The sequence below is a fragment of the Aythya marila genome (genome assembly GCF_965140915.1).
Source record: "Aythya marila genome assembly, chromosome: 6".
NCBI classification, from domain to species: domain Eukaryota; kingdom Metazoa; phylum Chordata; class Aves; order Anseriformes; family Anatidae; genus Aythya; species Aythya marila.
In genome coordinates, this window is record NC_139047.1 from 19,325,726 (window position 1) to 19,353,195 (window position 27,470).

General features: G+C 39.1%; 1 protein-coding gene across 1 annotated transcript; it reads right to left on the bottom strand.

Moving 5' to 3' along the window:
- PPIG (peptidylprolyl isomerase G) lies at positions 1–27,459 on the bottom strand. Its single transcript, XM_082763664.1, has 13 exons — positions 27,288–27,459; positions 18,775–18,854; positions 18,593–18,667; positions 16,137–16,244; positions 15,603–15,647; positions 13,612–13,699; positions 12,480–12,509; positions 12,250–12,389; positions 5,160–5,364; positions 4,007–4,174; positions 2,450–2,534; positions 1,571–1,707; positions 1–1,289 (listed from the first exon to the last, which is right to left on the bottom strand). Exons 2-13 carry the CDS (start codon positions 18,833–18,835, stop codon positions 173–175), a joined length of 2,259 nt encoding a protein of 752 aa, XP_082619790.1. The 5' UTR covers positions 18,836–18,854; positions 27,288–27,459; the 3' UTR covers positions 1–172.
- Positions 27,460–27,470: the final 11 nt, after the last annotated feature.

The following is a 27,470-nucleotide window of genomic DNA, read 5'->3' on the forward strand; positions in this document are numbered from 1 at the left end:
TATTACACATAGAATTTGTTTTTTTCATTTCAAGTTTATTAAAACTTTAGCAGTACAAATGATCCAGGTTTTAGATTATCAAAAGACCAAACTGGAGTCCACATCTTATAAAAAGGCGTTCCCCAAAATGTCTCTAAAACTTTGAGACAATGGAAACATTAAGTCCACAAACTCATCCATGCCTGTCGTCATCTGTTCCAGGACTTGTTTCATGATCGGACTTTTTATCCTTACTAGGGGCATGATCTCTTTCCTGACTCTCTGATTTTTGGTTAATTTCTTTCTCTGTTGAAGATCTGGTCTTTTCCTTCTCATTACTCCTGTGTGAGTATGATTTTTTTGAATCTCTCTCTTTGCTACTTGGTCTCTTTTTTGAGTCTGGACTTCTATCTTGATCTCTACTAGACTTCTTATCTTTACTGGATTCAGGACTGCTACTGTCACGGCTTTTTGAACGCCTCTTCCTTTGGCTTTCAGAATCATTCCTCTTATATGAGCTTCTACTTTCTCTGTTTGAATACCTCTCTCTGTTTCTGCTTTGACTTTCCTCTCTCTCTGAGCTTCTTGAGTCTCTCCTCCTCCTATTTTCTCTTCCTCTGTATCTATCTGGCGTACCTCTCCTTTCTCTGCTTCTTGATCTTCTTCTTCTTGTTTCTCTGTCTCTATTCCTTGAATAGTCTTTACTTCTACTGCGATCTCTGTCTCTGCTTCTTGATCTTGCTCTCCTACCCCTATCTCTGCTTTTGCTTCGTTCCCTTGTTCTACTACTGGAACTATGTTTTCCTCTACCATGATCACGCTCTCTGCTTCTTGACTTATGTTTCTCCCTGTCTTTACTCTTCCTATGGTCATGGTCGTTACTTCTTGAACCTGCCCTTCTACTTCTCTCTTTACTCCTACTTCTTTCTTTCTCTCTCCCTCTAGAATCATAGCGCTTTTCTTTTTCCCTACCTTTCTCATGGTCCCTCTCTTTGCTTCTTGATCTTACTCTCTTTTCATCATGTCTGCTGTGTTTGGAGTCTCTTTCTTTACTTCTTGATTTCTCTCTGCTTTTACTATGGCTTCTAGATTTACCTCTTTTCCTGGTCTTGCTCTTGTTATGCTTGTCATCTTTTTCTGAATTCCTTCTCGTCTCCCTGTCTTTACTGCTGGATTTGTGATCTTTTTTCTTCTCCTTTTCCCCTCTTCTGCTTGGGCTTTCAGAAGCTTGTCTGTGGTCTGATATTTTTCTCTCTCTTCCTCTTCCTGGGCTTTTTTGATTATCTTTCTTTATTTCATTTATTTCACTCCTTGGAGAGAGAGAAAAAATACATTTTAAAAATATTGTGAATCCCCTCCAATCTGAAACATAGTCAGAAGTGAGACTGAAACGAAGTCACACCAGGCCATCTGTATTAAAACCCATATATTTATGGTAACCACAAATTAGCATGATTGAATTCTGACAGTTAAGCACTGGAATAACCACGTCAGTGTCCTTTTTTCTTCGAAGTAACTATAGCTAAAGTGCCTATTACTTTGATATATACAAAAATTTAAATGCACATAGTCCAAAAAGAAATAATCTTACTTGTCCCCTTTTATCCATCTTTCTCCACTAGACACTCTCATTCTTTGAGCTCTTTGCATTTCTTGCCTCCAATGTGGAGGAGTTTCACTGCGTCGAAATCGATCTCTTGACCTGGATCTGGAAGGCGTCCGGTAACGCTTGACAGGAAAAGAAGAAAAAAAATGGGTATAAGTTAGCCATCAACTGCATGTGAAATTCAAAGCAGTATTTTATCCCCAGTGGGTGATTCTCCACAGCACCTAACATTACATTTAGATGTATATATCAGGTTTACGCTTCTAAGTTAGTAATTCACCAAAAAACCATATTTGATGTTCAGCTACAGCAGGAATACAAAATGTCTGATCACGTAACTATTTAAGGTAACTTCTCAGCAATTTTTTGGTACAACATCCTGATGTGGAAGTCTTCTGTCCATTTTTAATTAGTACAAATACAAGTTACTTTTCTGACAACAAAAATTCTTAGCTTTGACAAGCAACACCAAAACAACACTTTTTTTTTTTTTTTTTTTTTCCCTTAAGCTCACCTCTGCAAATAAGAGCAGTCTTCCCCCATATTCCTTCTAGTGACATTGTACAGGTTCTGGTTTTCACTAGAACACTTTCTGAGCTAGATTCACTGATTCACAAACTACTATAGTAACACAATGAAAGCATTTGTTGTTTTGCATCCTCCTTCTTTCCAATAAACTCAGTATGCAAACAGTAAACTAATTTTCCTTGTCTTACTTCAAGCTTTAGCCCCCAGATCAATTATAATGCACCATAAATTACACGTGCATCCTCCCACCCCCCAAATTGACCATCCTAATGAAAAGGCTCAGTAAGAGCATGCTGCCACCCTGTTTCTTTTGGGGAAAGGATTGCAAACATTTACCCGTGGTCCTCTTCCTTTTATTTTCCTTCCAGATCTGGTCACCAACAATCTTCTCTGGTATGTTGACTGGGAATTCGATAGATTACTAAAAGTAAAGTGATATTGTTTGTAACACTGAATGAAAAGAAGATAAAAACAGTTTCATATCTTCTTCGGAAATTAAATACCATCAAAAGAAAACAAACATTAAATGTTATCCTTTATTATTGGCACAGTAACAACCACACCACATGCCTTTTGCTTTTGTATGCAGCATTAACAGAACAAAAAAATAATCTGTCAATATCAGAAAAGGTCCACCTTTTCCTTCAAATTTGTTGTTAACTATTTTACATTTTGGAGCCTGATGACCACACATGCCAGGACAAAGTAATTATACACCATAAATTTCAACTGATACTGCACTTTTTCAGGAGTGGCTAGCTTAACTTTTTTTTTTTTGTACAGAAGATCTGTACACGTATGGGAGAAAAGCTGCAACGCACTGATTGCCTGTGCGAGGTTTCATTCACAGATGTGAAAACTGAATATCCTCACACAGCTCTGAAAGGCACTGTTGTGTTCTGGTAGTGACAATACAAAGCCACCCTTCATTATCAGTTCATTTCATGAGTACAGCTGAGGTTCATTTGCGAGGTCCATTTAAACTGTTACTGTAAGAGAAGAAACCCAAGCAGTAAAGTTTAAATTTAATTGCATTTCAACCTCTCTAGTACAGATAGAAACATCAGTGGACAATCACAAAATCCTACATGGAATAATTACAACACCTGTGCCATCTCAAGTTTAGGTTTTATAAAACAGGCTTAAGAGATGTGCACAGAACCTATAAAATGTCACAAGGGCACATTTAGTAATTGTTACACAGCACTAGCTTTCCATATGAAACTTCCACTTTGGGTTAGTAACTAATGGACAAAATAATATTGATAATCTCTAGGTAGCTCCCAAAAGCAGCCATCCCTCTCAATTTCCAATGAGAACTGTACCTAAAAATTAGTTGTCACATTTCCTCCTTACCTTTCTTTCTCCTTTTAATTTTTTTTTCAATCAAGTCTTTATAATAAAGGGAGTAGGCAATCTCGCCTTAACTACCTTTAGGTTAAATCTCTTAAACAAGTGCGAGACAAAACCCGAACTGGTACTGATCAAGTAGTTCCCTTCCCTGTCCCCCCTCTAACACTCCCCATGAATGCTTCAGACTTCATGACCAGAGAACACTTCACGACTTCCAGGTATTTTGTTTAAAAAAAAAAAAAAAAAAAAAAAAAGTTTTAAATTCATATCAGACAGTTGTATGTAATGAATTCTAAATTAAACTACACTCCATTTAACTTGCTTTTTCTCGAATCATTCATTCTACATTTTTCATTCACTAAAATTATTTCCAAACATTAACCTTTTGTTCTAGGAACAAAAAGACTTGTCAACTGCAAAAAAAAATAAATCATCCACCTGTGCTCAGAAATATGCAATTGTTTAACAGGGAAAGGACTCGGTCTTAAAACAGCAATATGACCATATGACTGTCAGTGTCTTATCAAGCAGGTATATTACCTTTCTCTTTCCTTCTCTCTGCTTTTCCTCTCTTTTTCTTTCTCATCTGCTTTAGGAGGACTTTTCCTCATCAGGAACCGGTTTTCAGGTACAGGAGGAATTTCTTCAGGACGGACAGTAGATAATGGCTGTGCTTCAGGGTTTTCATCTTCGCTTTCACTGGATGAGCTTTTTATTTTGTATAAAAATAAATATTTACACTTGAGATGAGTTATCTGGATGAGAAAAAAACCCTTTCAATCTATTTAAATAAAATTCAAAAAAATTCTCTTAATTCAGTACACAGTAATAAAATAAGAAATGTGGGGAACAACCAACCATTTCAGAAACATTTCACCCCCATATCTTTACTCCAAAACATGCAACTACAGTAGATTCTTACCCAATATTTTTCTGGTTCCAACGATGCAACACTGAACATACATGTATTCTATGGTTAGATACAGCTTTCTTGAAATATATATATCGAAGTCAAATTCAGATTTTACACTTGCATATAACTGACTAAAAACTACTGTAGCTCCAAGTAGTTGGTAAAAACAACAAAATTGTGTGAAAGTGGCTTACTCCCACAGAAATAATGCCTGACAGCACTAAATGAGTATTTCTTATATTTTACTGCCAGCTTGGAAAAATCTAACTTGGACTGACACAGCTTTATCTCATGTTGAAAGACAAACTATTAGATTAGAAATACCACTTGCAGAAGCAAAAGACTGAGTTTTATCATCTTCCAGTGAAATGGCAAGACTTTCAGTATATTACACAGAACTAGTGGTATGTTTATCTGTAGTATTTTGTTTAGTATTCGGGAATAAAAGCAAAACTATATTCTCCTAAGTCCCACTGGATATATGTACATTGAGTTGTACAGAAATTAATTTAGGTAAAAAAGCTATCACCACAACCACCACTTCAGTCCAAGCATTCCCACAACTGGATTTGGAAAGTACGCAAAATTCTTGGTCCATTCTTTCACTCCTTTACAAGCTGCAGCATGTTTGCGCACAGACACTGTCCTTTACCATCAAATCAGGAAAAAAAAAAAAAAACACAACTAAACTTGTCTACTTCACTAGATACAGAACACAATTTTGTGTAGCTACAAGAGAAAATGACACCACACACCATACACAAAGATCTCAATACCGACCTTTTCTTGCTTTTCTTTCTCTTTTTCTTTTCCTTCTTGTGTTTCTTAGAATTTTTCTTGTGTTTCTTTTTTCGTTTTTTCGATTTCTCTTCTGAAGCACTCTCAGAATCCGATGATGAATCCGAAGACGATTCTGAATCAGTTGAACTTTCCGAGTCACTGGATGAGGAAGACGACTTGTGTCTTTTCTTTTCTTCTTTCTTGGCTATAAGTCAGAACAACAAAGATTTAGATATCAAACAGTTATAAATAAATCTCAGAAAAATCAACTTATCTAGTAACTCCCTATGCTGCTTGCAACTGTGTCTGAGAGTACTTCGTCACAATACTTGCAAACAAAGTTTTTGGAAAAATCCTTTCTCCCAAGCAAAACACAGCATGTGTCTAGAAATAGGTAGAAAAGTTTCAATCATTTTATGCCTACGAAGAAGATCTGAAGTACTAAATTTGTACTGTCAAAAATTTGTATAGCTGCATATGTTTTCAGATGATGTTTTACATAACATCACCTATGTATGAAGAATAATTAAGAATTTAAATGTTTATAACTTTTCTTTATAAAAATAAATTACTTCAGGTGTAATCTGAATTGATATAAAAGCTACTCAAACCACCAACAAGGGAAATTTTAAAACAGAAAATAGATACTAGTTCAGCATACACTGAACTGATTACCCATTAAAGTCAGCCCAACACAGGGAAGACTCAGATAACCAACCTTATACTACTATGTGAAATGATGCTCAGAGAACAACTCTAATCCCCCAGCTCAGCATGTTTTACACGTTTTTCTGCAGAAAGATAGAAATTGCTTACTAAGCCATCCGGTTTGAAAAGGAACCCAGCTAAAGAGCAGGCTATTCCTTAATTACACAAGTCACCAGTTCTTGGTTTGTCAACTGGAGCTCCAAATCAGCAATTTACTAGCAATCTTATAATAGTCCAGCAGGAAATAATACGGGGACACACACAGCTTTTTACACCCTCTAACTGATCTGAGACTATTAAAAGCGATGCAAGTATGTCAGTCATGATAATTTGAATAAAAAAAAAAAAAAAAACATAAAAAAGTACTTTAAGAACTTCACTACAGGAAGTCTGGGCTTCTGAGTCAACACACTTTAGGTAAATTAATTAAATGGCATGAACATTCTCCAATGTGTTAAGAAATTTCCATAAACTCTTAATCCACAAAATCAGAAGTTCTAGCCAGAATTCCAGGAGGGCACACTGGCTGTTTATGGACTACTACAATAGAGTTTTCTAATTAGCATCAAGTCTTTTTTTATATATCCATTGCAAACTGCAAAGACATCTTATCAAACTACACTAACAGTACAGCTGCAGACAGAAGAAACTGAACCTTCAACATTAAACAGAAGAAAACTATACCAAAATAACCATTAATGTCTGAACAGTCTGTTTTCTTTGGCAAGGAAACAATGTATATTTTAGAACAACTTTCAAGGCCTTAGAATAGGCTGCAGGTCAGAGACAGGAATGATTTTTAACGTAGCACACCAATCTTAACCGAAAGCATTAGCCTATTTTACAAGTTACAGTAAGTCACTGTAGCCAAAGAATTCAAGGTTTACAGATTTTTATCTAACCTACACCAACGCAGAAGCAGTTAAAGGCAACCCCCCAACCCCAAACCGCTTTCTGCGCAAAGCAGCAAAGTGAAAAGGCAAACACCAGGCACCAAAGACAGCATTATGACTACGCAGCCTGTCTGCCTCTGAAAACTATTCAGATTCCACATAACAGAAAACATAGAAGTGTCTCCCTCAATAGAGCAGGATATATTTTCTATTACAGATAGAGAAATTCAACTGTTTAGTCTAGCCATTTATTTTGTTGACTTCCACTTGTGCCAAACAAGATGTAATAGCTAATACTACTTATGTCATATCAGTCGTTTTTTGTAAAATAATGAAAACAAGTACTTCAAAACATTTTTTAAAGGAGTTGTAATACATTTCTGCCATTAGAATTTTTTTATTTTTTAAATCTTCAGCAAAGTAACAGGTAGTAGTATTATATCACCTGCAGAAGTCAACACCTCTTCTGTTGGAACCTAATACCCTATTCTGTCAGGTATCTCATTCAGAACGCTGGTCAAGTTTCTATATATCAGTGATATATACCAAGGCAAAAAGATTTCCTCTTCACAGTGGTGCAGAGAACTTGCTTCCGGAAGACTTGGCTGAGATGAAAGATCTGGGTAACAGCAAGTTAGCCGAGGGTTAATTCACAATGGACTAGATACACAGTGCAGAAAAATCTCTGCAGAAACAACTAAGTATGGCATCTTGGCCTCCTTTTTTTCGGTCATACTTTTTTAAAACAGATTTTCTTTTTCTCCTTCTAATGTTCCTGAATCTCCACATTGGAACAGCAGCTGAAGCGTAATCCCATTGCACTAAATTGCATTAACTTTTCAGATAAGCATGGCAGGCATGTCATAGCTGTATGATTTCCGGAGCAACTTTCTTCATGGTGTTTTTATTCACAATACTCATTTGAGACAGACTAACAAAAGCCAGAGAGCCAACTGAAATATAACCCCTGTACTTCGTAAGTTAAACTACTCTTCTGGTCACTTCTGTGTGCAGTATAAACTAGTATGCTGTCTAACCATTTAAAGCAGCCTATCAACTGAAATTAGCTGAGGTTACCATCAGATGTAAAAACCATCTGAAAAGAGCTTCTGGCAAAATTGCACCCAACAGATGGGTCCCTTACTACACTGTTAACTTGCCATATTGGTCCAGACAAAGATACCTGGTCTATTTTCTCAAACTTCTGCTCAATATCCTTATTAAAGCACTATATTTAATAAAAAGTCTGCTGTTAACATTTTGTATCAGCCTTAGATTGTCTAAACATATATACTTGGTCAGAGTGTAACAAATAAATCTCTATAAAGAAAACTAAACTGTTTCCAAACACATTTCAATCAAAGGAGCCTGCTGTCATACAGGTGACAAACAAAAATAAGCTCCCTTGAGGTCTAAAACACCACAAACACAAGAAGTACTAAAGAAATTAACTAGTTTCTATGTCTCCAAACACTTATGTGTTTATCATCTACGCTACACTTCTGGTTTTGGCCCATTAAAAAAAAAAACCACACACTATACTGCACTACGTTGCTTCCTGTAAGTCTTCAGGCAAAAATAAGGTGTCTCCAAGCTCAACTTCCAAAATGTCTGAATAAGAAGTTGATAAATGTAGTTATTTCATGTATTTTTGCCTTCCAGCATCCATTTTAAATGTGCCAAAGGCCACCTGTCACATTTTTACTTGCATCATTGCAACAAGTTTAGGTATATTACTACCTTAAACTGGGTAAATAGTAACTACAAGTGGAAGTGAGTTAGTGTGCAATTACGAGAACTAACAATGTGATTCTCCACTGATAGAAAGCAGCTTCAGTATCAGATTTATGTATTGAGGAAATCCCGTTAGGGTGGAGAGGGCAACAAGGGAAAAACTGTTCACTCAGCAAAGACAGAATATTGGGCAAAAGCCTTTGGATATACTTAGTAGTGACAACTCACTAGCTCTGTCAGGCAGCAGATATTATTTTGAATACTGAACCAATGTGGTTCTGGCCAATTAAAGATCAAAATAAACAAAACCACTCCTGTACCATGAAGGTCAGTGAGAAGGAAATAGACTTCTATTTACAGTTCAACTGTTCCAGCTCATTAACTTCAGGATTAGATTTCAGCTTATGGTCACATCTGAAATAGATGCCTCGCTTCCTACTCCATTCACTGTGATGTACAGTATTTGCCAGGTTTTGTGAATTACATGATTGTATTGCATGGCACAGCTGAACGAGCAATCTCCACATCTCGGCTTGCTCTGAAATGTAGCAACTCGTTAGTGCCATGGTATCAGGCTCATGGACTTGAAATGAAAAAATGACCTGGCCAGAAACAGTCAGGTTCGGGCATGTAAGTCAGAACAGAAGATCTCATCTTGCAAGTCACAGCAATATCAATACAGTTACCTTATATGAAGTCCAATAACTTGTGCGGGACTACAGCATGCTCTCCAAGAAGAGGACATGTCTACTTCGAGACATTAAGACAGGTATTTCCCTTTTTCCCTTGATTATTTTTTCCAGTGTTTAATCACCTTGCTGTTCAGAATTTTTTTTTATTTTTTTTTTTTTGGTTTTGCACATCTTGCTTCAGTTATTTGCCATAGGTTTCTTTTTGTTTGGTTGGTTTTGAATCAGAATGTCATTTTAAAATAAGCTTCTTTATTCTTTAAAAGAGTCTTAGATATGCCTTTGGTTAATCAAAGGTATGACCAAGAAAAACATAACCAGGTTTGCCTGATACAAAATTTCATGAACTGGTATCAAATTCCCACTTATCTTGAAGAAAATCAGGTGTGTTACTCATTCCATAAGTTTTCTTGAGAATGACAGTAGCTTAGCTAGTTCATAATGTCCTTTCTAAACACTGGCATAATATTAGTGGGTTCCTATAGTTGTGGTGGATTTTTATTTTTAGAACAGCTTCCAGAAATTTCCCACACACTTTAAGATTTTCTAAAAATAACACTACTTGGCCAGGGATTCTTCCTTAAAAGCTTGTCTTCTCTCATTCATTTTTACTAAGTCACTTTTCCATTTTAAAGGAAAAAAAGAGAAAAAAAAACAAGGAAAAGACAAATATTGCACTTTTCTACATGATCATCCTCTCTAACCCCAAGGCAAAGCTTCTGCTCTAGGCCTCTACAATATTGTACTTAAACTTGGATCTTTGAATCCTTCAATTTACATATGATCCATTAAGTTAACTTAGTCAGGTGATCATCTTTTCATCCCTATACAAATCAAGTTCTTCTCTATGAACACAGATTTGCTTCCTTCATAAAGCACTTCATCTGGATACTCATGCCAATACTCTAAAATCCAATCCTTATTCAAGTTCAACCCAAACATTCAAACTACACACTTAACTTCTACTGTGATTCCTTCTGGTAATACCATCTTTGGCTTTCCAGTCAAGCCCAAGAATTATTAGCTCAATTTAAATCTATAAAGATTTGCCCAATTCCTTTGTGCTGCCTACCTAACAAGCCTATACAATGAAGATTTTAGTTTAAGCCTCCCTTACTATCATTATATACTCTCCCACAAAAATTCACCAACGTTCTCCTGCCATCCCTGGCAAACTTCTTATCCCTTTGTCTTAAACAACAAATTCCCAGAAGCAGTCTACTCTGGTAACTGCCTCACATTTCACATTATCAGTTCTCTTTTGCTTTCTACTGTTTTCAAGTGCTACAAACAGTTTCACCATTTGATGATTCTCTGTTGATGACTTTCTGTGATGCTGCTCAGCTCCCAGAAATTGCTCCTCCCATCTGGACTCCCTGGCCTCTTCCTTATACTAACAGGTCAAAGGGCCTCTCCTTCTCCACTTCTCAGCTTTGGACAGCAGCTTGGCCAATTTCCTTCTGCTGACGTGATGACAAAGTCTTCCTTCCAACTCCACTACCTCAGGCTAACACCGCTCAGTGGTTCCATGTTACACATGTACCAACCAATCCCAGCCATGCCATCATCTCTCATCATAGCAGTGAACTTCCCTCTGCAAATCTTACAGAAAACCCTTCTCTTTCAAAAGCAGAATTCTCTGCTCATCAGGATCTCCATCATGGTCTACAAGGCAGCACCTTCATCAGGTTGGCACTGCATTAGTGCCCATTAGGGCCAATATTCCTCCCTGCACTCAGTTTTCTCTGTCTGCCCACCCTGGTGGGTAACACTTGCTGTTTTCCAAACACTCCTAGTATTTAGTACTGTGCCTTGCAGTCAGTTGAGCGGCCTTCCCCAACGCGCTGGCAGCAACCTCTCTCCCCGGCACACCAGACCATCCTAGCAGTACTGAAGCAAAGAGGTAGGACTACACAGACAAACGAGTAAGACCAGACAGTCAGATATCCCCAGAAGTCTCTTCTCTTTGAGGAAGAGTTAAAGGAAAAAAAAATGTTTTTTTGTATTTTGTTTTCCTCAGTCCTTTGATGAGGACATCAAGCCCCTAACCAGCAGCTTTAAGTCCTCCAACTATGTGATTCAAACTAAAACTTTAATTTAGTCATTCAATTTCAAACCTCCTCGAGTGGCTTAAAATGGAGCATGGCAAACCAAGGAAAACACGCAGGATAGGCATCTCCCCCATTAGCTTCATCCATACTATACACATATTATATAATCTGATGTACCAACCCCTTCATTTTCTAACACTAACAGCACTAGTGTATTTTGTCCTGAGATAAAATTATGTTGTAACATGCAGGATGACTCGTGAATTAATCTAAGAAGTTGTAGAGAAGTCATGAGCCATAAGATAACTTTACTTGGAATTTTGAGGGACTGAAAAGATCACTTCAGACTTCAAGGTCATTCTCCTAGGCATCACAACAGGTAAACAGAGAACTGCAACAAAAAAAAAAAAAACAACAACCAAGAAGCTCAAGTTTGAATGCCTGCATTTTCCTTAGGCCAAAGAAACAATTATCCTTGACTTGTGCCTCAAAATCCTTGGTTCAACCCTTCACAGTACTTATCCACTGAAGGCACTATGACTGAAAGAGCATAACAATCTCTATCAGAGTTCCAACCAAACATGAATCATCGGTGTCCTCCACTAAGATTTTCTGTAGGAAAGCAGCATCTTTGACTGACCCTTTCTTTGCTAAGAGAAGCAGGATCCAATCTGGAAGACCACATACAGCTCTGGAATGGCAGAGCAAGAGCTCCCTTCCCAGAAGCCAAGGCAAATTCTGTCACATTCCTGTTCATGAATGTACTTTATAGCAACTTTAAAAGGATTTCTGCTTAAGGGAAATTTCAGGCTACTATAAATGCTTGCCCTTAAGACTTACCTGAAACTTGAAATAAGCTCAAAAAAGCAGCAATTAATGAATAAAGTCATCAATGTCATCAATGCCATCAATGCACTTAACACAGCACCTTCTTTGGAACAAGTGCTTGCCTGCTTGAGCAAATTAGCAAAATGACCTCATGGTTCACGTATATGTAGATGGACAGAAACTTTACCTTTGGATTTTGGAATTAGCTCTCCACAGCTCAGTATGCGTACTTCAGCATACGGTTTACTAGATGCATCTGTTTTCTGGTTTTCTATTTCTCTCACAACTTCCTGCCCTGAGATGACTTGTCCAAAAACAACATGATGTCTGGAGAATTTAAGCAAAAATAAGAATTCTTAGTACTTATATTTAAAGTAGTTCCCAAACAATAAACATCAGAAGATATGGGACACTTACCCATCTAAGTGAGGTGTAGGTTTAGTTGTTCTGTTGTTTCCAGATGATTTGATTTCAAGAGAAAAACAGAAGTCAATTTTAGTGGAAGGCAGTCAACATTTGAAGCATACATACATATGAAGATAAAAGTTATTTTAAGTGAATTAATAACATGGAATACAACCAATATATATTATTGTAAATTTGTGTACAGTTAAAGATATTTCCTGTTTTATGCAAACTACCTATTCAATCTTTTACCACATTTTACTAAACAAGAAAAAGTACAGAAATTTGTAGACAGCATCCTCTCAGAGAATGTAAGAATTTTATGTATTGAAGTAATAGGAACCAAGAACAGATTAAAAAAATAAAGGCAACTGGTCAAAGAAGCAAAACTGAAAATAACCTCATTAGAAAATAAAGAGCAATCAAAGGAAGAAAAAATACCTGAATATACAGAATATTTGACATCAGGACTTTCTCTTTATATCTGTAGACAATTAAGAAGTTTGCAGCAGCCTTCCCCTACAGTAGGATTACTAATGCGTACAGATGTCAACCATGGCAGAAATCAAAAGTTGAGATAAATACAGTAATGATTTTCCAGAAATCCCAAAATAAAGGTCTAATGGTGACAAGTATAACTTACCATGTTAACTAAGATTCATGATTTCAAGAATGTTTTCTACAAATAAATTAAAGAAAGGTCTACTGCAGTTACCTTCTAAGATAGAAAGCTTTAGACATAGCTGTAAATGAGACTGCATTGGGAAGTTACCTTTTGACAGAAAATTTCTGAACTGCTTTGAGGTAGAGAACCTCTAGAGCTGTTTTGCTTCCTTCCAGACAACACATATTAGAAGAAAGTGATACAGCTCTACAGGGAGCAAACAGGTTTATGTTACTGCCTTAGCTAGAATACAGATACTGAAAACTACCAAAAACTCTTTTGCACAGACAATAAGCACTAGATACACAGAAGTGATAACAACAGTTTCCCTGAACAGCTTATTAGGAAAATGGCTATTTCTATGAGCTCTGTGAAAAAAAAGCATTGAGGTTGCACAGGAGGTAGCGTACAATATTTAAAAGGATTACCTTTACAGCTTACAAACAGTAAACCACATGCGCATTGCAGAACAATACTTACATAAAGAACTGTGAACCATTTGTATCTTTCCCTCGGTTGGCCATTGAAAGGAGAAATTCTTTGTTGTGTTTTACAGCAAAGCTTTCATCTAAAAAAAAAAAAAAAAGTGTTTTCAATTACTTTAAATACACCACATATGCTTAGATAAATGCTCTAAGCAAATTCACCCATGTTAAGTAAATCTATTAGACACGTCTGTAAAAAGTTGCATTAGAATTAGATTAAAAATAGGTATTTTTTTCAAATACATTGTTCTTTTCATTCTCAATAATGCAATGTAAGAATTAATGGCTTATATCCAGAGAAAAACAAAAAAAAATGGGATCTTATTCAAGAGATTTTTTTCCTACCAGGATTAACAGAGGCCTCATTCTTTTCAGCTGTTGCTCTTTTTTTTATTCTGCACATGCCAATCACTACCTCTTTAAAGCAAAAAAAAAAGTTTTCAGCTGTGCACTAACTATTAATAAACCTTGTCACCTCCAGGATTTTTTTTTGTTGTTGTTCTTTTTTAATATACACGGATACCCATTTTGATGACAAATCCAAAATACTTCTCTGTGTCGGTCACCTACACAAATGAACTTACCTAAAGTGTCACTAAGAAAATAAATTGAACTTGAGTGAATCTCACTTCTGGTAAGTAAATAATTTTGACAGTTCAGGTTAAATCTCAATGAAACCATGAAAAGTAATCACCATTCTTCATTTAAGACACCTGTAAGAGACCATTCTATCTTCCTCCCTCCACAAAACAGCATCACAGCTGTAGGGGGAGCCAAACTGCTCAGAGGAAGTTTGATTAATATTTTTCAGATATAAATAGCAGGAGCAAGCATTAACAAATTAAGAAAGTACACAATCTGTAAAGCTATGGTTTCACATTACACTGTGTATGGCAGTGCTATGGAGAGCCCACTGCTGTGTTGCACAGGACTGAGAATCCTACCTAATCCTAGACTAAGTTAGTTGGCTAAGGGTGCCAGTACAAGGAAAAATTCCTGTGGATCGTTTCATGCTGTCGCTGAGCTGAAAAAACACCTTGCAACTGACAGAAGGTAGGCAGAAGTTTTGCTGCTTCTCCCACCTCACCCATCCATACATACCCTCAGCTACTCATTTTTGCTGGTAATGATGCTCGCCTAACTACTGACTTAGATACATTTACTAATGAACTTTTTGCCCTAACAGTCTTTAGGCATTTTAGCAAATTGAATCAGCTTACAGTGTGATCTGAGTAACAGCCAGTGCAAGGTATGACCTCCCCTTTGGCAGTTGCAAATTGACCCTAGTAAAATAGTGAATAATTCTTTTGATAGTTTGCTACAAGTTCAGACAAGAGCAAACGTTAAAAATGTCAGTGAAGGGGAAGAAGTATAACCACCTTTGCCAAGGGCGGCTAGCCATCACATGGGTTTAGGTGTAATGTGAAACTGCTCCAAGTAACACAGAGATGCTCCAGTACATTCTGGACAAACAGGATGAGAAGCACATTGGAGAGAGAAGTACTTATGCAACACTGACTGAAGTAGATAGAACCAGCAGTGTGAGAAAGCTGATGGTCTCTTTATACTTAACTCCTCCTTTGTTCAAGAAAGCAGAGCTTTATACTTCCTTATAAATAAAGATTTGCAAGAAGACTTGAATCCATTACTACTTGCTCCTTTTGACTAGAAAAGGTATTCTCCAACTTAAAGCTTGCTGCTGAAGCCAAATAGTAGGTTCAGAATCAGACTGCCATGTTTAGCAAGTTACCAAATTGTAAAGCTAACAAATATGAAAGTGTTTGGTATTCATTTTTCAGTAATTAAAAAGGTTATTTTAAAATGAAATATTACCTAAACTGTTAAGTCAAAGGCCTGGAAGACCAGACAAAACCTTAAAAAAAAAAAAAAAAACAATGGAATTCAGGTTTACCAATTAAAACTACAGGATGTATAGGTAATGGTTTATAGTAACACCAAAATAGAACAGCCTGATAAAACTCTTACCTTCGAAAAAGCCACCATAAATGGATTCTCCTCCTCTGCCATTTCCTTGAAAGAAGAAATGAGTTACAACTTAAAGTAGTGATCAAAAAGTCTCATTACATGAGCAATGCTTCATAACAGGAAATACTGATTTAACTGCATCCAAGTCAGTAACATTATTCTTCAAGATATGCAAAAAAGACTAGGACACATCTTCATAGTCCCATTAAGCAGAAGCAAACTTGGTGAACAAGAAAGTTTTCCCACGTGTTCTGCTACCCTCCCTTTTTTCTTTATTTCTCAGCAGCAGATATATTTTACCCTTACATTTACAACTTTCCATAAATACTTAGTACTCTAGTTGTGAGGTTACAGAGCAGAAAGCGTGTATAAATTGATGTAATTTTATTACGCAAGTTTCCATGTAAAGCTTTTTACCCATTTTCAGCATAAGCAAAGTTAAATCACATAATTGAAGTGAATGATCTTACACAGGACTCCTGCAACATTCCATTGCATAAGCATTACATTTTTCTTCAAAGATTCACATCGTACCTTCACTGAAGTCACCTCCTTGGATCATAAAATCTTTCACTACCCTGTGAAACAGACAACTTTTGTAATGCAATGGCTTTTGGGTGGATTTTCCTGTACCCTTTTCACCTAAAGGAGGGGGAGAAAAAACAAAGTGACTCTCTTTACTGTGGAGATTCTACAGGCACAAAGCGTTACGTAAGTATTTAATCAAAATCATCTACCAAACTCTGAAAAATTAATTTGTGAGGCAGGCACATACTTGTAATACCAGTAAGAAACTCACGTGTAAGAAAGCACAGAAACTACCTCTACAGTCATAACAAAAAGAACTCCATACTGACACTAGTATACAACAACATAATCACCTTTTCTGTTTTTGTCAGGACAGTTACAATTAATTCACAGAAAGGTAAACTAAGAACTCGGATAATGGAAAAGTCACCTGAGCCACCTACCTGGACAAGCTTAAACAACTAAGGGGGGCAATATATTACTATTACTGCTGAGAGGACATTAAACCTATGCACATAACTCAAATTGCTTTCATTGAGTCATCCATTCTAGGCCTCTTCTACGTGGACTGACTGAAATTAAACTGTTTAGTTTAACTTAAACATGTTTGCCCAAAATCAGGTAAGGAACTCAGATCTTCAGTTACAACACTGCAGGACTAGAAGCAGCATAAAAGTTGATATTCAAAAATAAAAATTAAACAAACAACATCATAAGGAAAAAGAAAGAGTAGAGGGGAATGAGAAATAGTTTTGAAAGAGTCTTGTGCCATCCTCCTTCGCATCAGCTCTGGTGCTCTTCAGACTCACAACCAGGCTCTCTGCCTCAGCTAAAACACTACCCACTTTCACCTCTAGCTTCAAATAAATAAGGTCTCTGAGTTAGCAAGATGAATGGCTCATGGCATGGTCCCATGAATGGCACAACCAACCTCAAGGTAACAGTATGGAGCAGGACTATACTGGAAGGAAAAGGATTCTTCCTTTCCATTTTGGCAAACCATTAGACAAGCTCCTGAGCCGTGAAACTGACAGTTTTTGTCAAGGGCAGTTGCCTCTGAATTTACCTGTAACAGAGTGGTACTTCCATACAGATCTAAGTAGAAAAAACACTTCCAATAGAAACTTGGACATGTACAGCTATATATTCCACTGGCTTGGCACATGCCTGAAAAAGGTATTGCCAGTAAAAAGCAGAGGTGCTGACCACTGTTTTAAGACAACAGCATACCCTCTTCAAAACTACCAAAAAAAGAGAAAGAAATGTAAAACCCCACAATTTTGAATTAAGTTGCTTATGATCAATATCATAAATGCTTTGTCAATCTACTTTCTTAAACATGGTAAAATATGGTCAATTCTTAAATATGGTAAAGCAGAAAAGTTGTTCAGCCTCAATGTGATTTTGAACATAAGCAGTATATTCTTATCAGTACTTGCTTCTAACCTGAAATGTTGTTCAAAGACTTCAAGTCAAAAAGTTAAAGCAGTAGTGAGAAAGAACACCTTTCCACAGTAAATCTATCTTTTGATAGCACATCAAGAATGCCATGGTCATAAGAAATCACACATTCACTAAAAAGAGTAATTCTAGGGTTTAAATTTGGTACCTAATTTTGATAACCTGATTCTGAGTCAGCACACCTGAATCAGATAATGCCTACACTCATAGTGCAGCATTCATGCTGACTGCAAACTGTTCTAGCTAACTTAATATGAATGCAATTACGCACCCACACCTGATTCAGATCATATTAGTACTCTTGACTGATTTGGTATTAACAGCTACAAATCTTGTCCTGACAAACAACAGAGCTGGAAAGAAAGAAAGCAGGAAATGCTGAAGACACAGAACACAGATTTATGTATTCACAGAATCATTCTTGTGATAATGTGTAAGTTTTGCTAAGCTGTCAGCATTTTCAACAAAAGCAGGTATCGCACTGGGAAATAACTCTACTTGGAAATGCTTCTTGGAGAGAATCTTCTAAGTACTTTGTTCAATAAAAAACCTGAATTTCACTAGGAATGGTTATCACCACTCTCCATCAACAAATAAGTTACAGCAAAAGCAAAAATACTAATGAATACCAGCAACACCTTTCAAATATCTCCAGGTATCGTAAGAATGAAAAGCAAGCCTGCATGCTTGACTTATTGGCTGCCTTTAGATGATATACAACATGAGCAGTAACCACCATGCTAGTAAAAGAAAGTCAACTTATTATATCATCATTTGAAGTTGATTAGTACATGCCTTCTGCAACATCCTAAGCCAAAGAACTACCACCACTTGGTTTCTGCATCAGATGTGTATGAGCCATTTGCTAAACCTCCAGAGATACCAAGAACTCAGTACTCACATTTAGTTTATACGTAAGAAAATGTCAGGAAAAAGTAACATAGATGTCAAACATGGTATTACATCAGAAGCTATAAATACATTTTAAAAAATCTACAAACCTGTGCAAAGGCAGCGAAAATTCTCACATGTCTTTGGACACACATCTGAAAACAGTTCAAAGACCACTCTTCCAGCTAGAAAAAAAAGCCGTATTTGTTATTAAGTTGACTGGCATTTATGATATTCCTATAAAATATTTAAGAACAGTATCTTATTGATTTTTTTTTTTTCATTTTCTTACCAGGTACATTGTTGATGGCTATGTCAAAAAAGCAACGAGGTCTCTGGACCTTCACTCCCATGGCTTCAAAAATTTAAATACTGTAAATAATAAAAATAAAATTGAGTTTATCTTTTCCCATAGTGAAACCGAATAATTCAATGTCAAAGATTTTATGAAGACAATAAAAACTGCTGAGAAGATAAAAGAAAACCTTAGAAGCAGCTAGCAAACCAGTAGTTAAAAAGATTAAGGAAGCGCTATGCATTTTAGGCTATTTTTGTATTTTGTAGACCCAAATGAGTCATTTCATTTGGGTTTGTTGCAACAGTATTGAATTTAAATTTCAGTAACATACTTCAGATGAGAAAATACAAGAAGATATTGTATTGTATAGAGGATAAAAAAAAGCTTTAAGTCTTCTTGCTTTCCAGGTAATCACTTAAATTTTCAACTCCTAGAATGCTTGGATCTTCAAGGTAAAATAAGTATCAGAGGAAAATAAAAAAAAAAGTCAGCTTTGAGACCAGAAAGCACACTCAAACAACTTTTTACAACTGCGTTTCAAAATGTTTAACCAGATTGATTTCTGCGGTCTGTCAGGTTCAGTGTCAGTGGCTGAGAAGGCTGCTCACCCCTCTGGCCATGGGTGCGAGCCTCAGGTCGGGCCCATTCTCCTGAAGAATTTTTCTATTAATACACCTGGACCGTGAACTACAGCTGCTCAATAAAGTACATACTGCTTGTAATGTTTTGGAGCACAGGAAAGCAGACAGCACAGGGTGCCCAACTTCCTCAAGCGCCATTGCTCTGTGAGAGGGTCAAATGAACGCAGTCCTGCTGATGGTCTCCTACTTTCCCTTCACTCCTGTCCTTGCTGACACACGCGTCCACCTGCTTTCACTGCGTGTTCACAAAAAATCCCCAGGCAGCCTGCTGCCCCTCCGGCACCCGCAGCAGCCAGTAGCATGAAGCCACGCATGCCACGAGCAGCACCGCTGCAGGCCAGGCTCAGCAGCCACAGCACCGTGCCATAAGCAGGGCTGCAAACTGGAGCAGCCACACCAACAGCCAGCTCTTCCACGTAAGAAGAAACACTCACAGGAATAACCCATTGGGCACATTCCAAAGCCTGACTGGATGCAAGGTGAGGCAACTAGACAGCTCTGAAAAGCTGACAGACACATTGAGACCACTAGATGCACACCCAACAAAAACAAGATTCTGCACAATAAATACTCACACCCTCTGCTACTTTAAACACTAAGGTTTCTTCAACATCAAACTACAGGTGTTCACACAGGCTATGGCTGTGGAACACATGGCTGTGGCCAGTACCACCCACAGCCTGCTTACTGCCCATCCTTCAGAGGAGAAAAGCCTCAGCAGTAAGCACAGACATGAGGCAAGGTGCCAGACCTCCTGCCCATGGAGGTGACTGGCTGCTCCTGGTGTTGTACGCTGCATTGGGAATGGAAGGAAGGAAGTGATGTACCATTAAAGGATTTTCACTGAGGTCCTCCTAATAATTTCGCCAGTCAAGCATGCACACTTTCAGAAGTAACCAAAATTTTTGCCACAAATAAAGTGACTGGTCAAAGAGTCCAAGACAACGTTTGATGATTAAAACTTGACAAATCGCTAACATGTTGTCATGTTGGGATTAAACATTCCTTTTCTTAGGCATATTTCTGGGATTCCTGTCACTGCAGTGTTAGCAGCTGCTCCAACTAGCATCCAAACCATCCTACATGAACAACAACAAAAAAAGATGTAGCTGTTCCACAATTACTGCTACATGAAATTTTATTGCCAGAAAACACTACTCAGATTGAATTGACATACTGCACACATCTCTTCTAGAGCTCTGTAGCTGTGCCACGGAACAGCCTCAAAAATTCATTTGTTGCCATCTGTCACTCCCAGAGTATCTACATCAGGAGGCTACAAGAAATCAAAACCTACTGGAACCATGTTAGCCCATTTTCCCTCTCCTTGTGCTCAGTATCACTCCTAACATTTTACCAAGATTGCACAGTGAAAAATCACAAGAACAATGCAGGACAGATTTAAATGAAATACCACTCAACAATTGATCATTCGTGTGAACAGTATCATGGCCAGACTCTGCAGCCATGCACATACCTGCTTGGCTTCGTAACAAACGCATTAGTTCACAGAAGCCAGAGATTTAACCAAAGCAGCAGCAACCCTGCCTCATCCTGCTTGCTCCTCTCTCTCAACTGTTGTATTGACAGAGGAGAAACAGCAAGTTCTGTAGCCAGGCAGAGAAATCGAAAAAAAAAAAAGTGCACATCACTGAGAAGCTGGAGGCTGTCGGGTCAGCAGATCGCTGACCATCACGCAGCTGCACGAACTCCTGGGAAGCAGGAGGGAGGCAGCAACACAGGCTAGGGAAGGGAGAGATAAGAGAGGCGGGAGGAGACACACACTGCCTTCCCTTCCGACAGGCACCAGCCAGGCCAGCCACCAACTCGCACAGTGGTAACAGCAGCAGGGGCTGTACAGCTGCACCGGGAGACGAGAGGGGGATTCTTCTAAGATGCCTCTCAGAAGAAATGCTATCCTATTTGTTGTTTGATGATAAAGCTGATAGTTTTAAATGATCTCAGACATGTAAGGACCAACAGTGAGACAACTGTACTTGAACTTTAAGCGTGTATGTCTTCAGCGCTTGAGCAAGGAGGGGTTCAAACTTGCTTTACAGGTGATTTGCTTGAGAAATGAGGAGGTACGCATGTACATTTATATACAGTATTTTAGCCAAAACAAATGCAAGCTATTTTAATATGCACTATATTTTTGATTGATAACACTGGTAACAACTAAAGCTGACCTGTAAAATACATGCCTTTATGGCACGTTGACACGTATTTTACCTCAATTTGTAATTAGGTTCTGTAAAGGAAAGGATGGAAGAGGGAAGGACAGACAAGAGATTTCTACATGCATCCCCACCTACCAACTCCTGCTCAGTTTGCTGTTTCTCTACGTACTGTGAACAGCAGAACAAGTGAAGGTTGGGATGTTCCAGACCCCTACTGCCCACACTGTCTCCAGGCTGCTTGCACCTTCCAACACGGCTTCTCCCATGATCTCCAGAGGGCCACACACTTTCCCCAAATGCTCCAACAGCATCCCCCCAAAATGAACACTGGCTGCATTTGGTTCATAATAGCAATTATGTTAACAAACATCAGGCCAAGTAAATACACCTCCTCCTGAGAAGATATTGCAAATGCCTCTCTCGGGGAAAACACTGACAGCTTTTTTTGTATGCAGCTATTGACTTCTCTAAATTACACAGGGCTGTCTCATTTTTAAAACCATTTGGAAAACAAAAACTTACTGGAAAGGCTGAGGTAGGAAGAAAGCTAGATGTACACACAGGAGAGAGATGACAAAAAACCCACACTGGATAAACTTTATCACATTCTTCGTAAGCCAGGCTAAGATATCAGTGACATTTACCCTAGCTACCTACAAGCCAAAGGAGCATTTGCTCACCAACATACTTGAATACCCTTTGTACAGCCAGCACTTCAGACAGCCCTTCTCCTGAAGTGTTACAGGGGAACTTAAAAATTATCCATGAACTATTATTTTTACCCATGTCTTATTTCATACCAAACACAGTCCTATACATGCTGATTACTTAAAATTTGCCTGCATTAAAAGCAAGCACATGGGGATGCATGTTAAAGAATGAAGAATAGCAATTTGAGAATAATAAAAATAAAAATGGAGAAAACTGCAAGTAATGCTCAATGCTACTACACATCTAGCAACAACAGGGCTTACACGACTTGCATATTTTTCTCCTTAAGTTTATTTTCAACTAAAACGTAGGATACTCTTAACTTATGAGACTTGATAGAATCTGAAGGGAACATGATTTAGTCAACCAAGAGGCACCCGCTATACCTACATATGCAAATACGCTATGCAGAAGGGCAAGCTTGAAAAGTCAGCTCACTTCTTCCTTCCAAAACTCTGTAAGAAAGGACAATAAAACAACTCAAGTACTACTGTGAAATGTTCAAGCCATTCAGCATTTTCAACTACCTCCTGCTAGAGGAGCCTCTTAGAGTAATTAAAAACAACATCAAAAATAACCAAGAACAACCAACTTCAGCACACCTAAACTGGTCTGTTTGTCCATAAACACAAAATGCACACTAAGCTGAACTGTAATTCCATTTCCAGAAACAAAAAAAAAAAAATACACCAACAATTTAGTTTCACTGGAACAGCTGTACCTACAGCCAGTGCATCACCAGCTGCGGCTGTCAGGGTTCACTCTCTTCACACCTGCATTAGCGTAATTATTTTGTTCAAATATTTGTAGGATAAAGTTGGCCAGCTCACAGCCAAGCTGCAGACAGCTGTTACCTTTCAGAATGAGCTTTGTCAATTGAAAGAACTGTCACACGCTGTTCTCAAGCATTCCTCCCACAGAGATTGTCACCCATATTAGCTGATATGCTAAAATACGCATCCTGTGTTGTTTTTGTTTTCAGTCAAAATTACTTGTGCTAGCAAGGATCTAGCAATAATGCTGCTTAATATAACCTAGCTCCTTTTCACTGAAATGGGTTAGTCAAAATGGGTTAGACTGACGTGCACGCACAGATGCTCATCAAGTAAAATACCAGCATGTCATGCATCTCACAAAAGCTGACGGCAAGCAGCAACACAGTACTTCCCAGTTTTATGAGGGAAATAAATCCTTCATTTTTAACTATGCTGAACGGTTTATGGGACTGGCTATCTGTGTCAGACCCTGCACATGGTGGAATGTGTTTAGAGAAAAATATTATTGTGTCCTCCTCCTTCAATTCATTCCACCTGTCCAAATCTACTCTCCTCTCCCCTACTTTCAATATCTCCTTAACTTTGTGTTTGTTTCTTTGCATCAATGTATAGTTATCTTCTGCAGTGGTCTTCATTTAATGTCCAAATGAATGGAACAAGGAAATGCGTGAATTCACTTTCCTACCATTTTGTTCCAGGCCATCTACAAATGCAGGAAGACAAAACCATATTGGTTTATGTTACAAAGAAAACCATCCAAAACCTTCAGAAATATTTTAAAGCAAAACTTGGAGTCTAGAGAAAGCAAATACACAGAGTGAACACTAAGCATACATCAAGTTCACTAAGGCTGTTGTTCCACAGTCACTTGAAGCCAGTATAAGTGGGGGCCTCTACCAGAATGCAGGGCTTGTACATCAGTGTTGTGAGCTCTCATACAGGTAGGCGGTCACTTCATCACATGGTCACTTCTGCCTCCTTCCAAGAAAAGGATTCTGGCATCAGCTTAAAATGACAGTGCAGCCAGAGCCTATGAATGTTGTTTGTATGTTGTTTGTATGTTTGTTTTAGTGTGGATTAAATTGCAAATGATTTTATGATTGCTAAATGAGGGATACAAAATATTATTATCAGTGCCATTCCTGTGTCAGAGCTTCTAGCTGTTAGGATGATACCGAGAGCGTGAACAAAAATCCAACCAGCTCTATCCTCAATCACTTCCTCAACATTTTCCCAAACAGAGTGACTCTTCCTCTGTGTTTCACAATCAAAAAACTCTGAACTGCACCAATGACAACTAAGAAAAATAATTCACTTTTATTTTACTAACCAGCAGCACAGGATTTTTTTACCTTGTCAGCAGATTTCAGAAAAATGTACTACACTTCAACACATTTTAGGTTTGAGATGCTGTCTTTGCAATCATGTGAACTCAAAAATGTTTAGAAGGAAAAATAAATAGCATTGTACACAGGCCTCTGCAACTCCTTTCTCCAGTAACTTTCAAAGTCTTTTTTGGACTACTTATAAAACATCTCCTTCCCCCTCCCCAAGAATCAAGAGGTACCTCACAAGACCAGCCGTTGTCTTCCAAGGACATGAGGCAAGAGCCTTCTAACCTCTTAGAGAGGTGTAAGAAAGCAGCAGCATCAGATAGGTACTGACTAAATATGCAGTACATAATCCTACATTATTGCACTGTAGAGTTAAATTTATGTCCCTTTTAGTATGAATTTTTGCAATTAACATTAACTTAGTTGTCTTTTACTGAAGCATACAATGAATGCCTGCTTAGTTATAGCATCTCATCTGGGAGAACACTCAGCTGAGAAGGTGGTACCATTCCCTTAAAACTATTTAAACAGGTGAACAAGTTCTCATTATTTTCCTAATATAGAGAAACCTGAAGTGAAAAGGATGTTACAATATCTACTCACTCTTACAAATAGCAAGAAAAAAAACTTGGTCACTGAGTAAGTCATGGTTTTCTATCACCTGATTTATGCAAAAAGGTGTTTGGGTGTTTTTTTGCTGTTGGAGTTGTGAAAAAGCACATATATTTTCCCAGGTCTGTGCACGAGTAAGTGCCTTTGTTGGAGCTCACTGCTCACCCAGAAGCAGCAAAGAACATGTCTGTTTCAATTCTACTACTCAGGACTGGAAACTGGAGCAGCATTAAGTCCAACAGCAGCCACTAACTAATAACACAGTATTTTAAAACTACAAAAATACAAAAAAAAACAAAAACAAAAACAAAAAGCAACACAACCATTTGTAGAACATAAAAGAAAAAGTGTTTAAAGGGTATAGTGTAATCTCCAAGTAATTCACCTGTTTGAACCAATAAAACAAAATTCAGAAGTGGAATCCCTTCTTCTCTTCAGTTACTGAAGATCAGAATTAAGCAAGACCGTGTAACAGCAGGACATGTAGTTCTAATGCCCACCCATGTTTGCCAACCATAACCAATCTTGTTCTGTGATCTCTTTTTCTCCTCTTTTCTCAACTACTTCAGCTCTACTCCCCTCCCCAGCCTCTGACCAAATCCTCACTCCATTAAATGATGGCCAGGTTTGCTCTCTGGCACTCACTGACTGCTTCCAAATGGAAGATGGTTATTGAATGGAAATGGACGTGGCCCAGAGGAGCAAACCTGTATTGGAGATACCATGCTGCACTACAATATTCTCCACTGCAGTACGTATTCTTCACTCCAAATACTCTCATAGGATTTCAGAAAATCTGTGGACTAAGAGGAAAAAAAAATACTGTTTTTTTTTTAACCTCTTGATGACTGACTAGCTAACTCCAGAACAATTTCTGTTTCACAGAGGAGGACTAGAAAAACGGATAGTATCAGTAAAAAATATAGTCCCAAAGGACACTCTCAGACTATTATCAACTATACTATTCTTTGTATGGCCCCCTTCAGATTTACTTCATACGGAAAGCTGTTTCTTTCAGATCTTTAAAATAATACAAAACTGGTAAGTCAAGATTATATACTCTTCAAATTGAGATAGACTAATGCTTCATAAATCATGTCTAGCTGTCACATTTTAATCACGATTTTACCATGGTAGCATCTAAAAACTTGTCATACAGGATCCCAATGCATTAATGAGCAGGAATGGTGAAACAAAATGGGGCAAAAGATTTAACTCAAAAAAAAAAAAAAAAAAAACTCCTACCCAAAAGCAACTTCTTCTGCAGGTAATATAGAACAAAAACATGAAAAACTGAATATTCTTTCTCAGATCAGATTCTTCTTAGGAAACTGACTCCATATAAATGAGCCTCGTGTTCCTCTTAAGACAGGTAGCAGACGGTAAAATAGTAGAATATGATGCACTTAAATCATTGAGCACTAAGTAACTACCAACAAAAATTACTTTTTTCTAATCACCATCATGGAAGACACCTCCTGTGAATAAACTGTAAGGCAACGTAACAGGAATTCCAGCGAGTTCTGCTAAAGCTTTTTTTTTTCCTCTTAAGCCTCCCTCCTTCAAAGCCTGCTAACGACTCAGAGGATGACCGGACACACACAACGCGCACAGCTTGGCCGTGGCCCTGCACCAAACGCGCCTGAAATTCGTTACCGACAGAAACCCGCGAGGCGCCTTGAGAAATCCCTGCGGGAGAGGCAGGGACCCTCCAGCCGGCCACGGCAGCTGCCGGGGGCTCGGCTCGGCGCGGAGAGGCCTGCGGAGGGGAAGAAGCCATGTGGCAGGCAGGCAGGCGGCCGCTGGCTGTGGCTGAGGGGGAGGAGGCCCGGCGTTCATTCAAACCGCCGAGCAGGCCCCGCAGCGGGGAGGCGGCCCCGCGCCGTGCCCGGCCGCACGTCGGCCTGCGGAGAAGCCGGGCCCGGCCTCGCGGCCCCACCGCCGGGCCCTGCCCGCCGACCCCCCCCACACCGCGGTTCGCCCCCAGCCTCCCCGCGGCGGCCGCTCTCCCCCGAGCCCCCTCACGGGAGGCGCCGGGGCCCCTCACACGCCGACCGCCGCGGCCGCCCCGCGCCCGGCCCCGCACGGTCCCCGCGGTGGCCGGGGAGGGGCCGAGGCTCCGCTCTCCCCGTGACGAGGCCCCTGGGCGCTGCGACCTCCGTCCCCCGAGCCCCCGCTGCCCGCCAGCCCAGGCCTGGGGCCGCGGCCCTCGCCCTCGCCCCGGCCACATGGCCCCTCGGCTCCCGCACTCACCCCGCTCGCGGCCCGCGTCGCCCCGCGCCGCTCAGCGCCTGGCCGCCATGTTAGAGCTGGTGCGGCACGGACTGCGTCAGCGCCAGGCAGCGGCGGGAGGGAGACGAGAGGAGAAGGGCGGGAGGGGGCGACCCCGGGGGCGGTGCGGCGGGAGCGGCGGCGCCCCGGGCCGGTAGGGGCGCG